This window comes from Hypanus sabinus, chromosome 5, assembly GCF_030144855.1.
Source record: "Hypanus sabinus isolate sHypSab1 chromosome 5, sHypSab1.hap1, whole genome shotgun sequence".
Lineage (NCBI taxonomy): Eukaryota > Metazoa > Chordata > Chondrichthyes > Myliobatiformes > Dasyatidae > Hypanus > Hypanus sabinus.
The window spans coordinates 41,007,525-41,025,745 of NC_082710.1; the positions used below are offsets into that span (position 1 = coordinate 41,007,525).

The window sequence follows — 18,221 nt, forward strand, 5'->3', positions numbered from 1 at the left end:
AAATCTCACTGGTCTATAATTCCCAGGGTTATCCCTTTTACCTTTCTTGAAGAAAGGAATAATATTTGCTATCCTCCAATCTTCTGGTGCTGATCCTGTAGCCAGTTAGGTCACAAAGATAATTGCCAACAGTGCAGCAATCTCTTGCTTTGCTTCCCTTAATGACCTAGGATACAGTACTGTGCAAAAGTATTGGGTGTGGATGTGTGGGGACATGTCACCACCAACACCCTTCGCTCCCACCAGATTTACAAACTTGTTCTCCACTCCACATTGACAAATACAGTATTTGTGCAAAGTACTGTGTATCCTGTCCAGCTCTAGGGTTTAACTATCCTGACATTTTTCAAAGGTTCCAAAACATCCTCTTTCTTAACCTCGCACATTAACCTGTCCTGTGCCGACCCTGCATCAAGGCACCTCTCAATAGTGAATATTGAAGTGAAGTAGTCATTAAGGAGCTCCCCTACCTTCTCTAACTCCAGGCACATTTCCTCTTTAAGGCCTGATTGATGCTACTCTAGTTATTGTGCTATTCCTCACGTACATATAGAATGCCTTGTGTTTTCCTCAATCCTCACCAAGGCCTTTTCATGTCCCCTTCTTGCTCTCCTGCCTCCCTTCTTAAGCCAACAACAGTTTGATAAGCTTGTTTAGTAAGCAGCTGACTTTTCCTTTTGTGCCACCAGCAGTCTTTGTTTCACTCCAAGAATATCTTTTTACAAAAATAAATTAATAGTTTTCTCACCATAGCTACGACCAGTTATGTGATTTGGCCAAGTTGTATATTCATTAGATAGGAATATAATGTTAAATATTATTATATAATTAACATTGGAATGTTTAGAATTTAACTACATTTTAATTAAATCATTTTAATTGTACTTTAAAATGGTGGGAATTATTTATCTGCAAAATTTACCTTACTGACAACTAGATTTTCACAGGGAAGTTAGCTCAGCTGGATTTTATACAACACCACAATGACAATAACCCCTCAGTCTGGTGTCCTTGTTGGATTAGAATAACATACTAAATTTATACTACCTGTGTGTTTGTTCCAGCCAACGCCTGCAACATCTGCTGCACAAAATACTGTTGTCCAGCGTCAGTTCCCCCTGCACCGCCTGTGCTTTCATTGGTACTGGGGGGAGCACTGCCAATTCCTCCAATACCACTGCCATATCTTTAAACATAAATATGAAAGATTTGAATGTAAAGATTGCTGATGACATTGACAGAAGGATATTTATACTCATTTCACAGTACCAGTTAAATTTCCAACAATTGAGTTAGAAGCAGTCTGTCTCAAATTTTATCCGAGCATATTGGTCATATTTTCATTAATCATAATTTTCATGAAAAACAGACACTTAAGTTTTCTGAGCAATTTATATATAGAATAGATTGCTGAAGAAATGGTTACAGTTTAAGTGTTTAACTCAACAGTTTAACCAGCAGTTTAACTCAAGTGATTTGATAAGTTCTAAGCCCAAAAGCTGCAAAGGACCGTCTTGCAAAAACATCAGCTGGATGATATTCAAGTAACCATTAAGAAATTCAGGCTCAAGTTCTCTAAAACAACACAGCAATGGATGAATATCCAGGCTATTTTGAAAAGAAAATGAACAATCATGGTCTCTCAAGAAATAACACCTGCAAATGGTGATGGCTTGAGGTTGAGGGAATTGCGGGGAGGAATACAGAACCTAATCCTGTTCCTAATGTTCTTCTATATTAAAGGTGGTTAGCTTTCCACCTGATATTAGTAGAAGTATATCAGAAGGAACTGAATATGAATTTTGAAGAGGTTAGATGGAGATCAGCAGGCTTCTGTGGAGCATAATCACTGGCATGCACTTTCTAAGCCAAATGCTCTACTTCTCTGTTATAGATGAACTGAAATGTCACATGTAATTCAGTTCTAATCTAAGCGGCATAAAACCAGTTTGGGAATCAAACTCTTACCCTGGTAGGAGCCCTGGAGCCTCAGTAGACAAGGTTTGCAGACCCTGCTGAATCTGTAACAAAGCCTGCATAGCTCTTGGGTTTGACATGGCAGACAATGTTTCAGGGTTCTGCATCTGCAATGACAAGAAAATGGTCCTCATGTTTCATTTACTTATTAGATCATGTTCTTCTGGAAACTATAGGACAATAAAATACCTGCAATTATGAGCAAGATTAGAAGTGGAATCAACAGCTGAGATTCTCTGCACAAGAACCTGGGTTTGCAGTATTCTATCAAAATCCAAGGATAAAACATCAGTCTCCACAAACTGCAACATGCATCCCACTTTCCCAGCCACCATTATCCCTACTGTGCCACACTGTAACTTCAAAGGGAGAATTGAGAGAAGTTCCCAAAGATGAAATTTGGATCTTAAAAATTCATGCCAGAATCAGGAAGTGGAAATGGACAGAGCTTGGATTTAAAGATATACCACAGGTCTGGCATAAAGGAAGCTGCTGAAATGAATGTGGCCAGAGAATTGCTGAGGAATGGGAAGAACTGGCAGCTCCACAGAAGCCACAGATGTGGTAAAGGTGGAGGTAAAAGAGGAAGAGTAAGTTTTTTTTTGACTAGAAGCTCATCATGGCAGTACTTAGGATATTCCTGAGGGATAGTCCAGTGAGGGTAGAACTTAGAAATAAGGGTTGATCACTTTGATGGGATTGTACAGGAATTTGAGGAGCAAATATTTAGGGAGATTATATGAATAACAGAGTTGAAAAGGAGGAAATTTAAGTGTGTCCAAGAAATTCTTCTCATGCAATAGATGCCTCTATTAGAGAGGCATTCAACCTGCTGTTGGGAAATGAGGGAAGGAAACTGACTGAAATGTTGGGGGGGGGGGCGGGGGAGAGAAGAAGAGCTCTTTGGGATCAGTGGACCTTAATTCCATTAATTTTAAAATAGTTAAGAAAGAACAAGTCCACAAGTTAAGATTCCTAAATGAGGCAGATTTAATTTTGATCCCATTAGACAGGAACTTGCAAATGTTGATTGGGAAAGGCTGTTTGCAGGTAAAGGGGTGTCTTTCAAGTGGGAGGCTTTTAAAAACGAGATAAGGGGAGTTCAGTGCCAACATGTTCCCGTTAGAATGACAGGCAAGGCTGGCAACATGAAGGAAATTTGGCTAATGAGAGAGATTGGCTCTAGTCAGGACAGACAATGAGGCAACTGTGAAATGTAGACAGCTGGGATCATGAAAATTCATTCGAGTATAATGGATATAGGAGTAACTTAAGAGGGAAATCTGAAAGGCAAATCTGGAAAGAAATAGCTTTGGTAGCTAAGGTAAAGAAGAACCCTATGAGCTTTTGTAAGTATATTAAATGGGTAGCTAAGGAGAGAATAGGTTTCCCTAAGAATCAATGTGGTCATTTTTATGTGAAGTTACAGAAATGGGCAAAGTCTTAAATGATTATTTCCTGTCTGTATTTACTATGGAAAAGGTCAAGGAAGCCTCGGATTTCAGGGAAGAGAATACTATGTCTTGAAAATATCCACATTAGAAATAGATGCTGGTAGTCTTGCAGTGCATAAAGATGAACCAAATATATAGTTTTGTGTGTGGGAAAACTGTGTCTCACGAATATTGTGAGTGTCTTTTTGAAGACATGACCAAGACTGTTGAAGTTGGATGATGGAGGCTGTCAACATAAACTTTAGCATAATCCCACGTGGCAGGCTGGTCTGAAAGGTTAAATCACATAGGGGCCATGATAAGCTGTCCAACTGAATACAAAATAGGCTTAGTAGTGGGAGTCAGAGTGCAACAGTAGAGGGTTCTTTTTCAGGTTGCTGGACTATGGCAGGAATTAGTGCTAGACCCACCATTGTTTGTCATTGATATTAACAGGTATCTGGCATGGTTAGTAAGCTTGTGAATGACACCAAAAGTGGTGGTATAGTGGATACTGAATGTAATTAATTAAGATTACAACAGGATCTAGATCAACTGAGAAAGCAGGTCAAGGAATTTAACTTGAACAAGAGCAAAGTTTTTGGGAAATTAAGACAGGACAAGACTTGCACTGTAAATGGTATGGCTCAGGACAGTGTTGTAGAACAGGGACCTGGGGGTATAAGTACATAGATCCTGGGAAGTGGGAACATGGGTAAGACAGGGTGATAAAGGAAACATCTGAAACACTTGCCTTCATCTGAGCATAAGAGTCGGATGATAAGAGCACTGAGTATAAGAGTCGGATGATACGTTCAACTGTACAAGACATGGATAAGACCACACACCTGCAGCATTATATGCTATTCTGGCTGCCTGGCTATAGGAAGGATTACATTAAGCTGGATAGGGTGCAGAAAAAATTCGCAAGGATGCTACTGGGATTGAAAAGCTTGTGTTACAAGGAGAGAGAGGATAGATCGGGGCCTTTTATCCCCTGAAGTTCAGGAGGATGAGGGGTGACATTAGAGATATACAAAATCATGAGCAGCATAGGCAATGTGAATTGTCAGTCATTTTTCCCTCAAGGCAGGGGAGTCTAAAACTAGAGGGTTCATGGTTAATTGAGAAGGGAAAATGTTGAGGAGTACCTGAGGGGCAGGTTTTTCCACACAGAGAGTGATGGGCATATGGAACAAGCCACCAGAGAAAGTACTAAAGCTGGGTAGAATTAGAATGTTTAAATGACAGGCACACAGACAGCAAATGTTTAGAGGGATAAATAGCAAATGAGTCACTATGGGCAAGTTGGGCCAAAGGGCCTATTTTTGTACCATATAATCTCTAACTTAAAGCAGGTCAAGTGTTCTTAAAACAATGCATACTACAAAAACTACACACAACAGCAGCTTTAATTCCCATCGAAGGTTAATTCACATTGGGGTAGCTCCTGATCTAAATTATGTTACAACAGATTTTATCTTACAGAATTTATATGTATTTCAGCTCAACAAAACTGCTATTCATAGAGAGAACCTCCCAGTTTCTCTTTCAAGCAGCAATCCTTTTAAAAGGTGTAAAAGCAAAAATACTCACTTGCTGCAGAAAGTTTGGAATCTGCTGTCTCATTTGATCTTGCAGCTGAGGGTTTCCCGCAAACAAAGGATTGTTCAGCATGATCTGAAATATACAAGAGCTTCTGTTGGTTTGTTTTTGAAGGAATGGATGCTAGTGTTATCATTTCAAAATATACTTTAGTTATAAAATGCTGAAATGCTGTAGTTTGTACATTTCAGTCACTTTCAACTGTCCTTTGTATTAAGTTTTTAATACTCCCATCACTATTACAATAGAACTTTGATAGTAAGTATTTTGGCAAATTTTCCCTTCAACTTTGCTTGCACTTATTATAAAAATATAATTGTTCCGCTATAATATTTAAATTTATAACATAAATAATACTTCCTGTTAAAGGTAGTAAGAAAAAAAATCTCAAGGTTGTCTATGGTGACATATACATACTTTGATAACAAGTTAGCTTTTAACTTTTGAATAGCTGACCAATTGTATTTTATAGCATGTCATTAAACATTAATCCCTCACAATGAACACCACCCACGTTTTGAACTGCCAAATTCAAATGCCTTGTATATGAACATAAATTCGGAGCATGGGTAGGTCACTTGGCCACTAATAGGTGATCTGAGCTGATCTATTCCCAATTCTACTTTAAATTCTGCTTGCAGTAATCATTTAACTGTGTATCAGAAATCTCCACCTTCTTCAAAGAACGTAATTTCCCTTCCTCTGCCACTGATGCTGCCCTCACCAGCATGTCCTTCATTTCCTGGACAACTGTGCCCAACCCATCTTCTCGCCACCTTAACAAGGATACAGTTCCTCCTGTCCTCAACTAGCACCCCACAAATCTCCACATACAACACATCATTCTCTGCAACTTCTGCCACCTTCAACAGGAGCCTACCACCAAACACACCTTTACCTATCCCCCACTTTCCACTATCTGCACAGATTGTTCCCTCCGTCATTTCCCACTAATCTTTTACGTATAAGTTGCCAAAGTGCTACAACTGCCTATTCGCCTCACCCTCACCTTCACTCGGGTCCACAAATAGTCCTTCCAGGTGAGGCAACACTTCACAAGTGAATTTGCAGTTGTCCACTGTTTCCGAATACTCACAATGCTGCCTCCTCTACGCTGGAGAGATCCGACATAAATTGGGAAGACTATTTTTTTGAGACCCACTCCTCCCCCCCCCCACAAAATGGAGTTACTTGGTGGCCAACCATTTCAATTCCTGTCCCCATCCCTATCCTGACATGTCAGTTTATTGCCTCTTCTTCTGCCACGATGAAGCCACTCTCACACTGGAGCAGCAACACCTCATATTCTGTCTGAGTAGCCTCGATCTTGATGGAATGAACATCGATTTCTCCAACTTTTGGTAATTTTTCCCCTCCCCCTTCATCTCCCAACTCTGCCCTTACCTCTTCTCCTCACCTGTCTGTCACTTCCACTTGTTTTCCCTTCTCTTTCCCTTTCTCCCATTATCCACTCTACTCTGTCATATTCCTTCTTCAGCAGCCTTTGCCTTTTCCATTTAACACCTCCCAGCTTCTTCATTCCCCCCGCCACCCACCTGGTTTCACCTATCCTCTTCTTCTGGCTTCTTCCCCCTTTCTTTTCAGTCCTGAAAAAGGGTCTTGGCCTGAGACATGTACTGTTAACGCATTTCCATAGATGCTGCCTGACCTGCTGTGTTTTGCCATCATTTTGTGTGTTTCAACTGAATTTACCCATTTTCACCCTTTGAGGAAATGTTCAGTATGTCTCAAAGTATTTGACCCCATTTAGAACATAGAACATAAAGATTTACAGCACTTTACAGGTCCTTCGGCCCACAATGTTGTGCCATGTAACCTACTCTAGAGACTGCCTGGAATTTCCCTAGCACATAGCCCTCTATTTTTCAAAACTCTATGTACCTATCTAAGAGCGTCTTAAAAGACCCTGCCTTAAATTCAAGTTTGATGCAAATGATATGAAATATCAGATTTGTACCTGTGCTGCAAGGTCAGGATTCTGACTCAGAGACTGCATTATACTCCTCATATAAGGTGCTGAGAGCATGTTCTGCATTAGCTGAGGGTTCTCTGTGATCTGTTGTAAAAGACTTTGCATACCCGGTGTGTTGAACATACCAGATCCTGCTGTGGAAAAATTATCATTTAATTAGAACAAGATTTCAAAAGCACAAATTGGAGATCAACACTGTAGTGAGTTTCCCATGGCAGTAAGGTTGTATTTACCTTCTACCACAGGAGGAGTTATATGAAGGTAAAGCAAAAAGGAAAATAAGATGGATTAAAGAAAGACAAAAAAGAAAAGAGGAAGGGTAAAGGGAAAAGAAAATTAAAAAAACATTGCCTTTCTAGGGAATACAGGAAAGGTAACTGACAGTGGAAGCACTTTACCACATCTCTTCACAATATACCAGGCTTCCACTCGGTACCTACTGTTGCCTATCAATTTGCAGCAACGATACAAGTTAATTTGTTAAAAAACTACAATATTTTTATGTCAGCATGTCTTCTTCCAGTACGTTTTGGTCTAATTAAGCGGCTGCCCCAATTAGCTGAAGTTTCCTGGAAATAAGTTAAAAAGATATAAAAAAAAAGACAAACTAATTTTAACTCAGTGATAAATTATGTATTTAACTGAAATACAGAATAGATTAGACCACCAATACTACTTCAGAATTATAAAACTGTGTTTTATTTCCCAATAGTTATCAACAGAGGAATTCATCTAGTGTACGCTGCCATATTCTTTTGAATAACTATAAATGAACAAAACTTGGAATAGGCCCTTCCCACCCTTCAAGCCACACCACCCACCAATTCCCCAATTTAATCCAAGCCGAATCATGGGACAATTTGCAATGACCAATTAACCTATCTACCGAAACATGAACATCTTTGGACTGAGCAGGGGAAACTGGAGCATCTGGAAAAAAATCCCACGTAAGTCACGGGGAGAACGTACAAAGCAGCAGGAATTGAACCTGGGTCACCCTTACTGTAAATCACTAATACTGTGCTAACCACTACACTACCATGCCACTCCAAATAGAATGTCTTCATCAATATCTTTAAATTCTTTGTAGTTCCCAATTTGTGACACAGTGAAATCATTTCACTTTCACTCCTGGCCATTTCTGGCATCACCAAGCCCGAATGCTTGAAGCCACAGTGAGCAAAACAGTTCTGAATTGTCTTATTGCTTATTTCTCGCTAACTATCAGTGACAAAGTCACTGCTTTTGGAATACAAACACGTGCAACTGATGCTATTTAAAAACTGTTCGCTCTAAGCAAGGTATAATATATAATGGTATACAAGCGCGTGTGGCTGATGCTAGTTAGAAACTGTATGGCAACAGTCTCTTTGTACCAATTAAGCAGTGACCCAAATAAATGAAGGGAATGCCAGCTATTTTCTCGATTTTTTTTTCTTTAAGAATTGTCCCAAATAAGTGGCTGCTCCAACTAACTGATGGCCCAAATCGACCAGAATCTACTGTACAGAATTTAAGACATTGTTCATGCTGATCAAGTATTTCTTTCCAAAACACAAACATTTAACCAAAACATTAATTCTACTATTTTACCAGATGTATCTCCACCTAGCATCTGACCTTCAGAAGCTAAATCTAGCAATGAGAAAAGATATTTTTGGTGCAACTGAATTAAGTGACATTTATATTCTGCAAAGCTCTTAAACCATGACCATAGGGATCCTTACCTCCCAAACCAACTCCCAGACCTGACGTTGTGAACTGAGTAGTACTTCCACTTGAGGTTGTACTTGTAGTACTTGAAGGCGGAGCCCATGGATTGGGCAGGGGGTCTCTATTCTCCATCCGTGATGGCTGATTGCCTGCATCAGGACTATTCACCAAAGTTGCAAAGGGGTTGCCTCCAAACTGCAGTGAAAATGAAACACTAGCACAGAATATTCAAGAGCTCCCATTGATAGAAACAATTTGTGCCCCCTATTCCTTAATGATGAGATTCTTCTAACAATTATAGATCAAGTGTATGAAGTATGTAGCCATTTATAAAGTAAAAGCTGAGCTTAAATATTTTATTTAAATTCTCAAAACCTATACTAAATTTGAATATCTTAAAGAACATCTGAGAATGTTTTTATTAAACGTATTGGCAACAGCATTTCCTTCTTCAGTCAATTCTTTAAAATAAAGCCAAAGAACTCTAGAGGTTTTTTTTATTAATTCAAGGACACAAAATGACAAAACTTTTGTTTTCTTCTTTGGAATAGGTTCCTAACTCTGTGAAAAGACTTGTGATAAAATGCAGATTTTGTAATTTTAAGAAAAATTAAAGCCATGAAGGAGAAAGATGGTTGAAATTGATTATGTACCCCTTTATATTTCAAAAAAGTGTCAAGACATCCCTGGTAGATGCACTGCACCTAGTACAGATCTCTCCAAGATCCCCACAAAGAATGCTTCCTAATGAGATGCTATTTTTGGGATAGCATTATGTTAAGACCATAGTTAAGGTGACCTAAACATGATACAAAAGACTATTACAACACAGGTGAAAGCTAATGTCTAAGTACTATACAAGTTTACACCCATGATCTGCTGCCATTGGGAAAGAGATATCCAGGAACCTTGGGTCTTACGCCAGCAGGTTCAGGAACAGTTATCACTCCTCAACCATCAGGCTCATGAACCAGTGTGGATAACTTTACTCAACTCAACACTGAACATATTCCACAACCTATGGACACATTTTCTCAATATTTATTATTATTACTACTACTTATTTTTGTGTACTTGCAATGAGTCTTCTTTTGTTCACTGGCTGTTTCTCTGTCTTTGTGTGTAGTTTTTCACTGATTCAATTGTATTGCTTTGCAATCTATTGAGAGTGCTGACAAGAAAATGTATCTCAGGGTAGTGTATGGTGACTAAAACTTTGATAATTAAGTTACTTTGAGCAACCTGTCTTTAGACTACTATGAGTCAGTGTTCAGAATGCACAAATAGAATACACTAGACATACACAAGTATTGTGGGTAGAAAGGGGTTACCAGTGCCAGTATTACATGAGAGAATAACTAAACAGGCACTACTAAGAGAAACTAAATGCAACAAAACCAGGGATTTTAGTAAGATTTATTCATCAGAGTCAATTATAATGAATGATTAGTTTTTAGACATGTTCCATGCCACTACATTTGCTCACACTACTGTTAACATCAATGCGATTTTATTAACAACAGCAAATATGACATCACCAATGCAGATCCCATTTTGGTAAGGTACCCTGCCATGCCTCAACATCATTCATTCCTACCTGAAATAGTTGAAATTGAGCCACTGAATTATACAGTCCACTCACCATCACTCTTTGGGCAAGCCAAGCAAAGCTTCATTGATGTGCATCTAATAATGAGTGCCTATGACAAACTAGTATCTTTTTTTTTGCATGTTCATGTCAGGCAGGGCTTAAAAGTGACGCCTGAAACATTTACTTCCACAGTTACACCACAACTTATGGGAAAACTGATCTTGGGAGATTACATAATACTATGATCCAACTAGCTTTTACTAATCTTCTTAATCTGTCACTCGGAGCAAGGATGACTTACTTCCAGTCAATGGGCTCAGAGAAGGCTGAAGCAAAAGTCAGAGCTAGAGACTCTAGTCAAGGCAAGCAGATGGGTTATGTGAGTGGTGGTGCACTTCTTCCATCGTTTATGCTGACTTTCAGCATTCTTCTGATGAAGGGAATCGAGATTTTCAGTACCATCCTAAACATTCATTCTCCATTTAGAAGAGTCATGGACCAAGGACTCCTACAAATCAATGAGGGAATGTCTACTCAACTCCCACCCCTCCAAAAGAAGCTGCCACAACATTTGTTTATTTTACATCTTGGAATACAGTGTCTGTTACAGGAGATAATTGTCAGGCATGTGAATGATATGGCTGCCTCAATAAAACCAACCTTGTGATCGAATGGTGCATATTAGCCACGTAGAAGATGCTGGTGTGGATTAGTTTACCTAGCTTTTAATAGGGCAAAGGGCAAATCAGATTAATGGAAGAGCAATGTGGTTACTAAAGAATATCAAATCTTAAGGCCAATGGTAAAGGAAATTCAGAAATGGCAAATATAGATTGAGAACTCAGGTTAAGTTTGTTCAGTCTGAAGGGTAAATTCATCTTTCATTTAATCATGAAGCATGAAATCTCTGAATGTCACCAAAACTACATCTTATCCACCACCACAGTTTACAATGGTCTGGTGACTATGTAAATTGTCTTTTGCTGGAACATAGTATCTGTTTATGAACGTCAATCAATGGAACTGGAGACAACGTTCACGTTAGAAGATAAGTAACAAGGAACAAAGATATGTAAATAATTAAAATTAAGATATGATATTGTTTATTAACAGGTTTAGGTTTAAAACCGAAACCTGTAATTAAAATAATTAGAATTGAAAAGAGTTATTTTTTAAAAATAATTTATATTGTAATGAACAAATCAGGGGCTTCCATATTCCAAGGTAAATCCTTTAATCCATTCTATACACAAGTATTGTAAAACTTCTAAAAATCTGTTTAGTTTCCAATAGGAGGAGGAAATATGTCTGACAGCAAATGTCTTTACAAAACTACAATGTTCTCCACTGAAGTTGTGGAATTATACAAGAGTTAGTGCTGTTGTTTATAGTGAGGAGAGCAGTCATAAAATACACTATGATGGTAAATCAGAAAGGTTTATTATCACCTTTATATGCTGTGAAATTTACAGCAGTGCAAAGACAAAATTACTATAAATTACAAATAAATGGTGCAAATATGAATAATGAGTTAGTGTTCATGGATCATTCAGAAATCTGATTACTGGGAGGAAAAGCCATCTCTGAATTGTCTTCTTCGGGCTTTTGTACCTTCTTCCTAATGGTAGTGACAAGAAGAGGGCATATCTCAAATGGAAAGGGTCTTTAGTGATCAACCCCTCTTTGTTGAGGTACTCAATGGTGGGGAAGGTTGTGCCCATAATGGAGCTGACTGACTTTACAACCCTCTGCAGACTCTTGCAATCAGGGAAGAAGGACAGAGCAATGACAAAATTGAATCTAATGCTCATAATACATGTACTGATGCACTCTGAGAGGATTAATAAGGATTGGACATGCACACCGAATGGCAGGATCTTAAGAGAGTTCTGAGACCTTGATGTACAACCAAGGATTCTGAAGGTAACAGCACGGGGAGATAAGGTATTACAGGAAACTCACCTTAACTAAATGGGTATTGAATACAAGAGCAAGTTGGTAATGGTACCACATTGATCAGGCTATAGCTGGAATACTGTGTAGAGTTTGGTCACCATATTATATGAAGGGTATGACTGCACGAGGAAGGGTGCAGAAAAGATTCACTAGAATGTTGCCTAGGACAGGGAATTTCAATTATTGGAAAAGATTGGATTGGCTGAAGTTGTTCTCTTTGGATAGGATGTGGTTGGTGGGGAGGAAGAGAAGGGAAGAAGCAGACAAGATAGAGGTATACAAAATCATGAGGGACAAAGACAGAAGCTCATAAAAAACTTGTTCCTCCCACAGCGGTTCCAAAACTAGGGGATAGTTTGGAGTAACAGGCAAGGTATTTAGAGGGGATCTGAAAATAAATATTTTTAACCAGAGAATGGTTAGTACTTAGAGCACACTGTTTGAGGAGGTGATGGATACTGTTATTCCTGTAACAGTAAATATTCACACAAGTACTGAATTGCCAAGGCTTGTAAGGCTATGGACCAACTGCTGGTAAAAGCAATTAGTACAGATGGGCATTTGATGTTTAGCATTAACATGTTAGGCAGAAGGGTACGTGCTATATGATTCTGTAATTTATTACTGCCTACTTACCTGTTCTTGGGCAGCGTTCAACATTGGCTCCTGAATGTCCGTGTACATGCGTCTCAAGGCATTGTAACCACCTGGTATACTTTCCAGGTTGCTTAGAGCCCGATCTTGATTCCGCATCATTTCTTGCATCATTGCTGGGTTTCGAGCAAGCTCCAATGTCTAGTTTTAAAATATTAATATATTTATTTTAAATTAACCAGGCAGACAACAATAATGCACCCAATACAATTCAACTCGGAAAATGTGACAACATTCCAAAAAAAAAGACGTGAAGCTCTTTACCACAATATTTTGGTTTAGTCTAATATTAATTTGATACTAAATAATTATTAAATAAAACACTAATTTAGAAGGTTTAGGCTGCATGTCCCTTCCTGAACAGAACCTTTATACTACCAAACCTACCAAAGTCAAAAAGCATTTGAAAACAAGTAATCAAATAGCAACCATTGCATTAAACAATAGACTTTAAAACAGGAAAACAGAAAGGTACAAATTCAGCTATCAAGCCTGCCCACCTGACCCTAACTTTCTCTCCCTACCCCAATGGCTACAAGTAGTTTTCGATACAGCCTAATGTCACAGGTAAAGCCCTCTCCACCACTGAGCACATCTACAAGGAGAACTGATGCAGAAAAGCAGCATCAATCATCAAGGAACCCCACCATTCAGGCCATGTTCTCTTCTCACAGCTCGCATGATGGTACAGGAGCTTCAGGCTCCCATACCACCAGGTTCAGAAAGTTATTTCCCCTCAACCATCAAGCTCTTGAAGCAAAGGGGATAACTTCATTCACCCCAACACTAGACTGATTCCACAACCTATCAACTTACTTTCAAGTACTTTGCAACTCATGTTCTTGATATTTATTGCTTAAGATCAGAACACTTAGGAGCAGAAATAGGTCACTACGCCCATCAAGTCTGCTCTGCCATTCCATCATGGCTGAGATGATATCCTCTCAACCCCATTCTCCTGTCTTCTCCCCACACCTTTGACACCCTGACTAACCAAGAACCTATCAACCTAGTCTTTAAATATACTCAAAGGCTTGGCCTACACAGCTGTCCATGGCAAAGAATTTCACAGATTCTATGCCCTCTGGCTGAAGAAATTCCCTCTAATCCCTATTATAAATAGATGTCCCATTATTTGAAGCTATGCCCTCTGGCCCTAGACTCACCACTACAGGAAACATCCACTTTACCCAAGCCTTTCAATAGGTTTCAATGAGATTCCCCCACCCCACCTCATTCTTCTAAACTCCAGCAAGTGCAGGCCCAGAACCATCAAACACTCCTTTTACATTAACTTTCATTCCTGGAATCATTCCCATCAACCTCCTCTGGACACACTCCAATGCCAACACATCTTTTCTTCGATATGGGACCAAATACAGCACACAGTACTCTGAGTACAGTCTGACCAATGCCTTTAGCATGACATCCTTGATCTTATATTCTAGTCCTCTCAAAATGAATACATTTTTCTGCCTTACCAGCAAGTTAAACTTTAGGGAATCCTGCATGAGGACTCCCAAGTCCATTTGCACCTATTATTTTTGAATTTTCTCCCCATTTAGAAAATAACATGCTTTTATTGCTTCTGTTAAACAGCATAACCATACAATTCCCTACAATATTTTATCTGCTACTTCTTTGCCCTTTCCCTGCCCCTCCACCTATCTGTATCATCTGCAAAAGTGACCATAAAGCCATGAATTCCTTCATCCAAATCATTTATAACATAAAAAGAAATGGTCCCTGAATTGACCTTTGCGTAACACCACTTGTCACCAACAGCCAATCAGAATAGGCCCCCTTTATTCCCACTCTTTGCCTCCTGCCAGCCAATCTCAATCAATGCTAGTATCTGTCCTGCAATACCATGGGCTCTTACCTTGTTAAGCAACCTCATGTGTGGCACCATGTCAAAGGCCTTCTGAAAATCTCAGTAAACAACAGCCACCAATTTACTTTTGTCTATTCTACCTGCTATTTCCTCAAAAAATTCAGAGATCTGCCAATTTAGCTTGAACCCTCCCCAACAGCTCTAACAAACCCTGCCCAGAAGGATACTGTTCCCCTCGGGTTGAGGGTTTTGTATAGATCATACCTTCCGCAGAAGAGATCCCAATAATCCAGAAATCTGAAACCCTGCCCCGTACACCACTTCCTCAGTCACTCGTTCATCTGTACCATCACCCTATTCCTGCCCCAACCAACCCATTGCACTGGGAGCAATCCAGAGACTACTACCCTGAAGGTGCTGCTCCCCAGCCTCTTCCCTAACTCTCTACACTCACTGTGCAGGACCTCTTCTCCTTTTTACCCATGCCATTGGTGCCAATGTGCACCGTGACCTCTGGCTGCTCACCCTCCCTCTTTTGAGAATGTTTTACAGATGTTCTGTGCCATCCTGGGCCCTAGCACCTGGAAGATTACACAGCATCCTGGCTTCCCTTTTGCAGCAGCAGAACCTACTGTCTGTCCCTCTATCAGTATTGCTCTACCTGACTTTACCCTTTCCTGCTGAGCCCCAGAGCCGCTGGTCTGGCTGATGCAGCAGTGCTCTGATAGGTTATCCCTCCAGCAGTATCTAAAGAGGTATACTTGTTGTTTATGGGAATAGCACAGGGGAACCCTGCACACTAGGTGCGACTACCTCAGTAAAAAAAATCTCCTCTATGAAGTTTTCAGCCTCCCAGATGTTACTGAGTGCATCCAGCTACAGCTCTTTGACCTTGTCAGTCAGAAGCTGAAGGTGGGTGTACTTCCTGCAGATGTAGTCATCAGGGACACTGTACTTATTTATTATTATTTTGTTTAGTCCTCATTTTTGTATTTGCAGTTTGTTGTCATTTACACATTAGCTGTTTTCCCCTCTTTGTTTTGTGCTGTTTTACACTGATTCTGTTGTGTATCTTTGTATTTATTGTGTATAGCCGCAAGAAAATGAATCTCAGGTACTATATGGTGACAAACATGTATTTTGACAATAAATGTATTTTGAACTTTGAACAGTGCTAGACTCAACATCTTGAGAACAGAATTTCAATCACTTCCCACGTGCCACCATACACCACTTCAGATTCCCACACCCAAAGGACCTATTTAAATAAATGGGAGAGAGATCCCACCTCAACTTACTTGTCTCATAATATCTGGATTATTGAGCATGTGACTGATCTCCGGGTTTCGCTGGATCAACTGCTGCATTTGTGGGTTTGTCACAATTAACTGTCTCATCATCTCTGGGTTTGACAGCATATTCTGAACAAATGGGTTTTCCATGATCTGAGCCATCATTTCTGGATTGGACATTAGCTGCCGTTGCATCTGATTTTGTAACTCCATGAAATTGGATGAATTTAATCCCAAACTGCTCAAACCTGCAAGTCCTCCTAATCCACCTGTAGCACAAGATAGGATTACTGGATTACAACATATCAAATGTTTCATGGAAGTCATAACAAAATAATTTATTTTATAGCCTCCCTGTTTTAAATATTATAAGCACTATCTTATGCCTCAGATCTGCAGAATTGAAAGGAAACTGTTTTTAAGTTTATTTCTTCACTGGAAGCTCCTGGATGTAACAGCACCAGGCAAAAGTATTTCCATCTGATGTCCAAATGCAATCATTACACCAGATTAATATGCAAAGAATAAACACATTCAAAATTTTTCTGTATCAAAATCTTGTGGAAAGATAGGCAATTTAACACATGAGAACAGGAGGAATGAAACAGAATGAAAGCAAACAAGCATTTAAACCACAGTGTAGTTAAGTATTCAACTCCTTGCTCCAATTAATATTCCATTCTGCAAAATTTTTTAACTGGATTAGCCACTGATTAGCTAAATAAGTGGTCAGAGGTCTACTTGCAAAACTTGCTGCACTATCACTTCACTGTTTATGAAAAGCTATTATTATTCCTCTGTGATTGTGAGGGAGGTATAGATCTTACTGGGACAAGCGTCCTGTGGTGTACATGTATGTGCATGTGTGTGGAGGAGAAACAGGAAGGAAATTTAAGCAAACTGCTATGGCTGTGACCATATGCTGTTGTCAATAAATCACTGCAATTAGTTAAATAATACATACTCTTTAGCGCTTTTGGGGAACATGTGGTAAATATTACATTTCATTTTATAAAGTAGTGAACCTCAGTCATTTTGACTAAAAAGCATCAACTTTGGGATAACGGAAATTATGACTTTATAAAGGATTAACAACAGCTCATCTGTGCACCACCTTAACTGGTACCCATGCAATACACCACCTTGAACATACATCCTTTTCATACTGAAAGAGAGAGCAATTGCACCAACATTTGCCTATTAACTAGTCAGCCCTGGTCTGGGTCAGGTTATCGGCTACTCTCCTGTTCACTGGTTGTGGAGAATAGGCTGAGAAAGATCAATCTCTGATATGCCTTTTAGACCTACCTACCAGCTACTCACACTTCGTATAACCCTAATACAAATATTATACTAGCTTGTTCCTTAATGTGGCAATACATTTAGCCAACATGGAGTGTCTAGAAATGCAAATCCGAGCTCTCGTACTAAATGAATTCTCAGTACAGTCGGCCCTCCTTATCCACGAGGGATTGGTTTTGGGACCCCTCGTGGATGCCAAAATTCACAAATGCTCAAGTCCCTTATTCAACCTGCCTCAATGCGGTGGATCTTAGGACCCAGCAGAACCCCAGACCTTATTTAACCTATCTCAGTGCAGTGGACATTAGGACTCAGCGGCAGAGATCTGAATCCGCAGTGTTTCTGTTCATGAAAATAATTACAATCGCGATTGAAAATAAAGTAGAAATAATAAAGCAATCAGAAAGAGATGAATCGCCATTGGTCATTGGAAAAGCATTAGGCTACAGTTGGTCAACGATCGGAACAATTTTAATGGATAAAGTGAGAAAGGCTGTGCTCCGATGAAAGCTACAATTATTACTAAACAATGCAGTGGTTTAATTATTGGGTTTGGGGGTTTTGGGTTTTTGATCCTCACATCAACCCGGCATGGTGGAGAGTGCACTCAATAGCGGTCTGTCACTGGATCGAACTCGGGAAGAAGTTCCCAAGCCTGGCGCTGAGACATACATTCTTAAGTGTTTTATATGCATAGAAAGGTAAAATATATACTATATACTAAGACAAACATTTGACTAACTGAGACTAAATACCGGATGTACCTGTTCCGACCTACTGAGTATGAGAACTTCTGATTTTTTTCAATCCTGATCCACAATAACCCACGCACATCCTCCCGTATACTTTAAATCATCTCTAGATTACTCAT

The 18,221-nt window shown here is 39.4% G+C and overlaps 1 protein-coding gene across 3 annotated transcripts in view; it reads right to left on the reverse strand.

The window, feature by feature from the left end:
- The window catches only part of LOC132394084 (ubiquilin-1-like), a 47,296-nt gene that overhangs the window by 2,996 nt on the left and 26,079 nt on the right, over window positions 1-18,221 (reverse strand). For 2 of the 3 annotated variants that reach the window (XM_059969793.1, XM_059969795.1), the window contains exons 4-10: window positions 16,055-16,317; window positions 12,905-13,063; window positions 8,736-8,916; window positions 6,994-7,142; window positions 5,007-5,090; window positions 1,969-2,084; window positions 1,048-1,186 (exon numbers count right to left, since the gene is read on the reverse strand). In XM_059969793.1, coding sequence (XP_059825776.1) covers window positions 1,048-1,186; window positions 1,969-2,084; window positions 5,007-5,090; window positions 6,994-7,142; window positions 8,736-8,916; window positions 12,905-13,063; window positions 16,055-16,317 — 1,091 coding nt within the window. The remainder of the gene's footprint in view (window positions 1-1,047; window positions 1,187-1,968; window positions 2,085-5,006; window positions 5,091-6,993; window positions 7,143-8,735; window positions 8,917-12,904; window positions 13,064-16,054; window positions 16,318-18,221) is intronic. The other variant, XM_059969794.1, reaches the window with a different exon arrangement.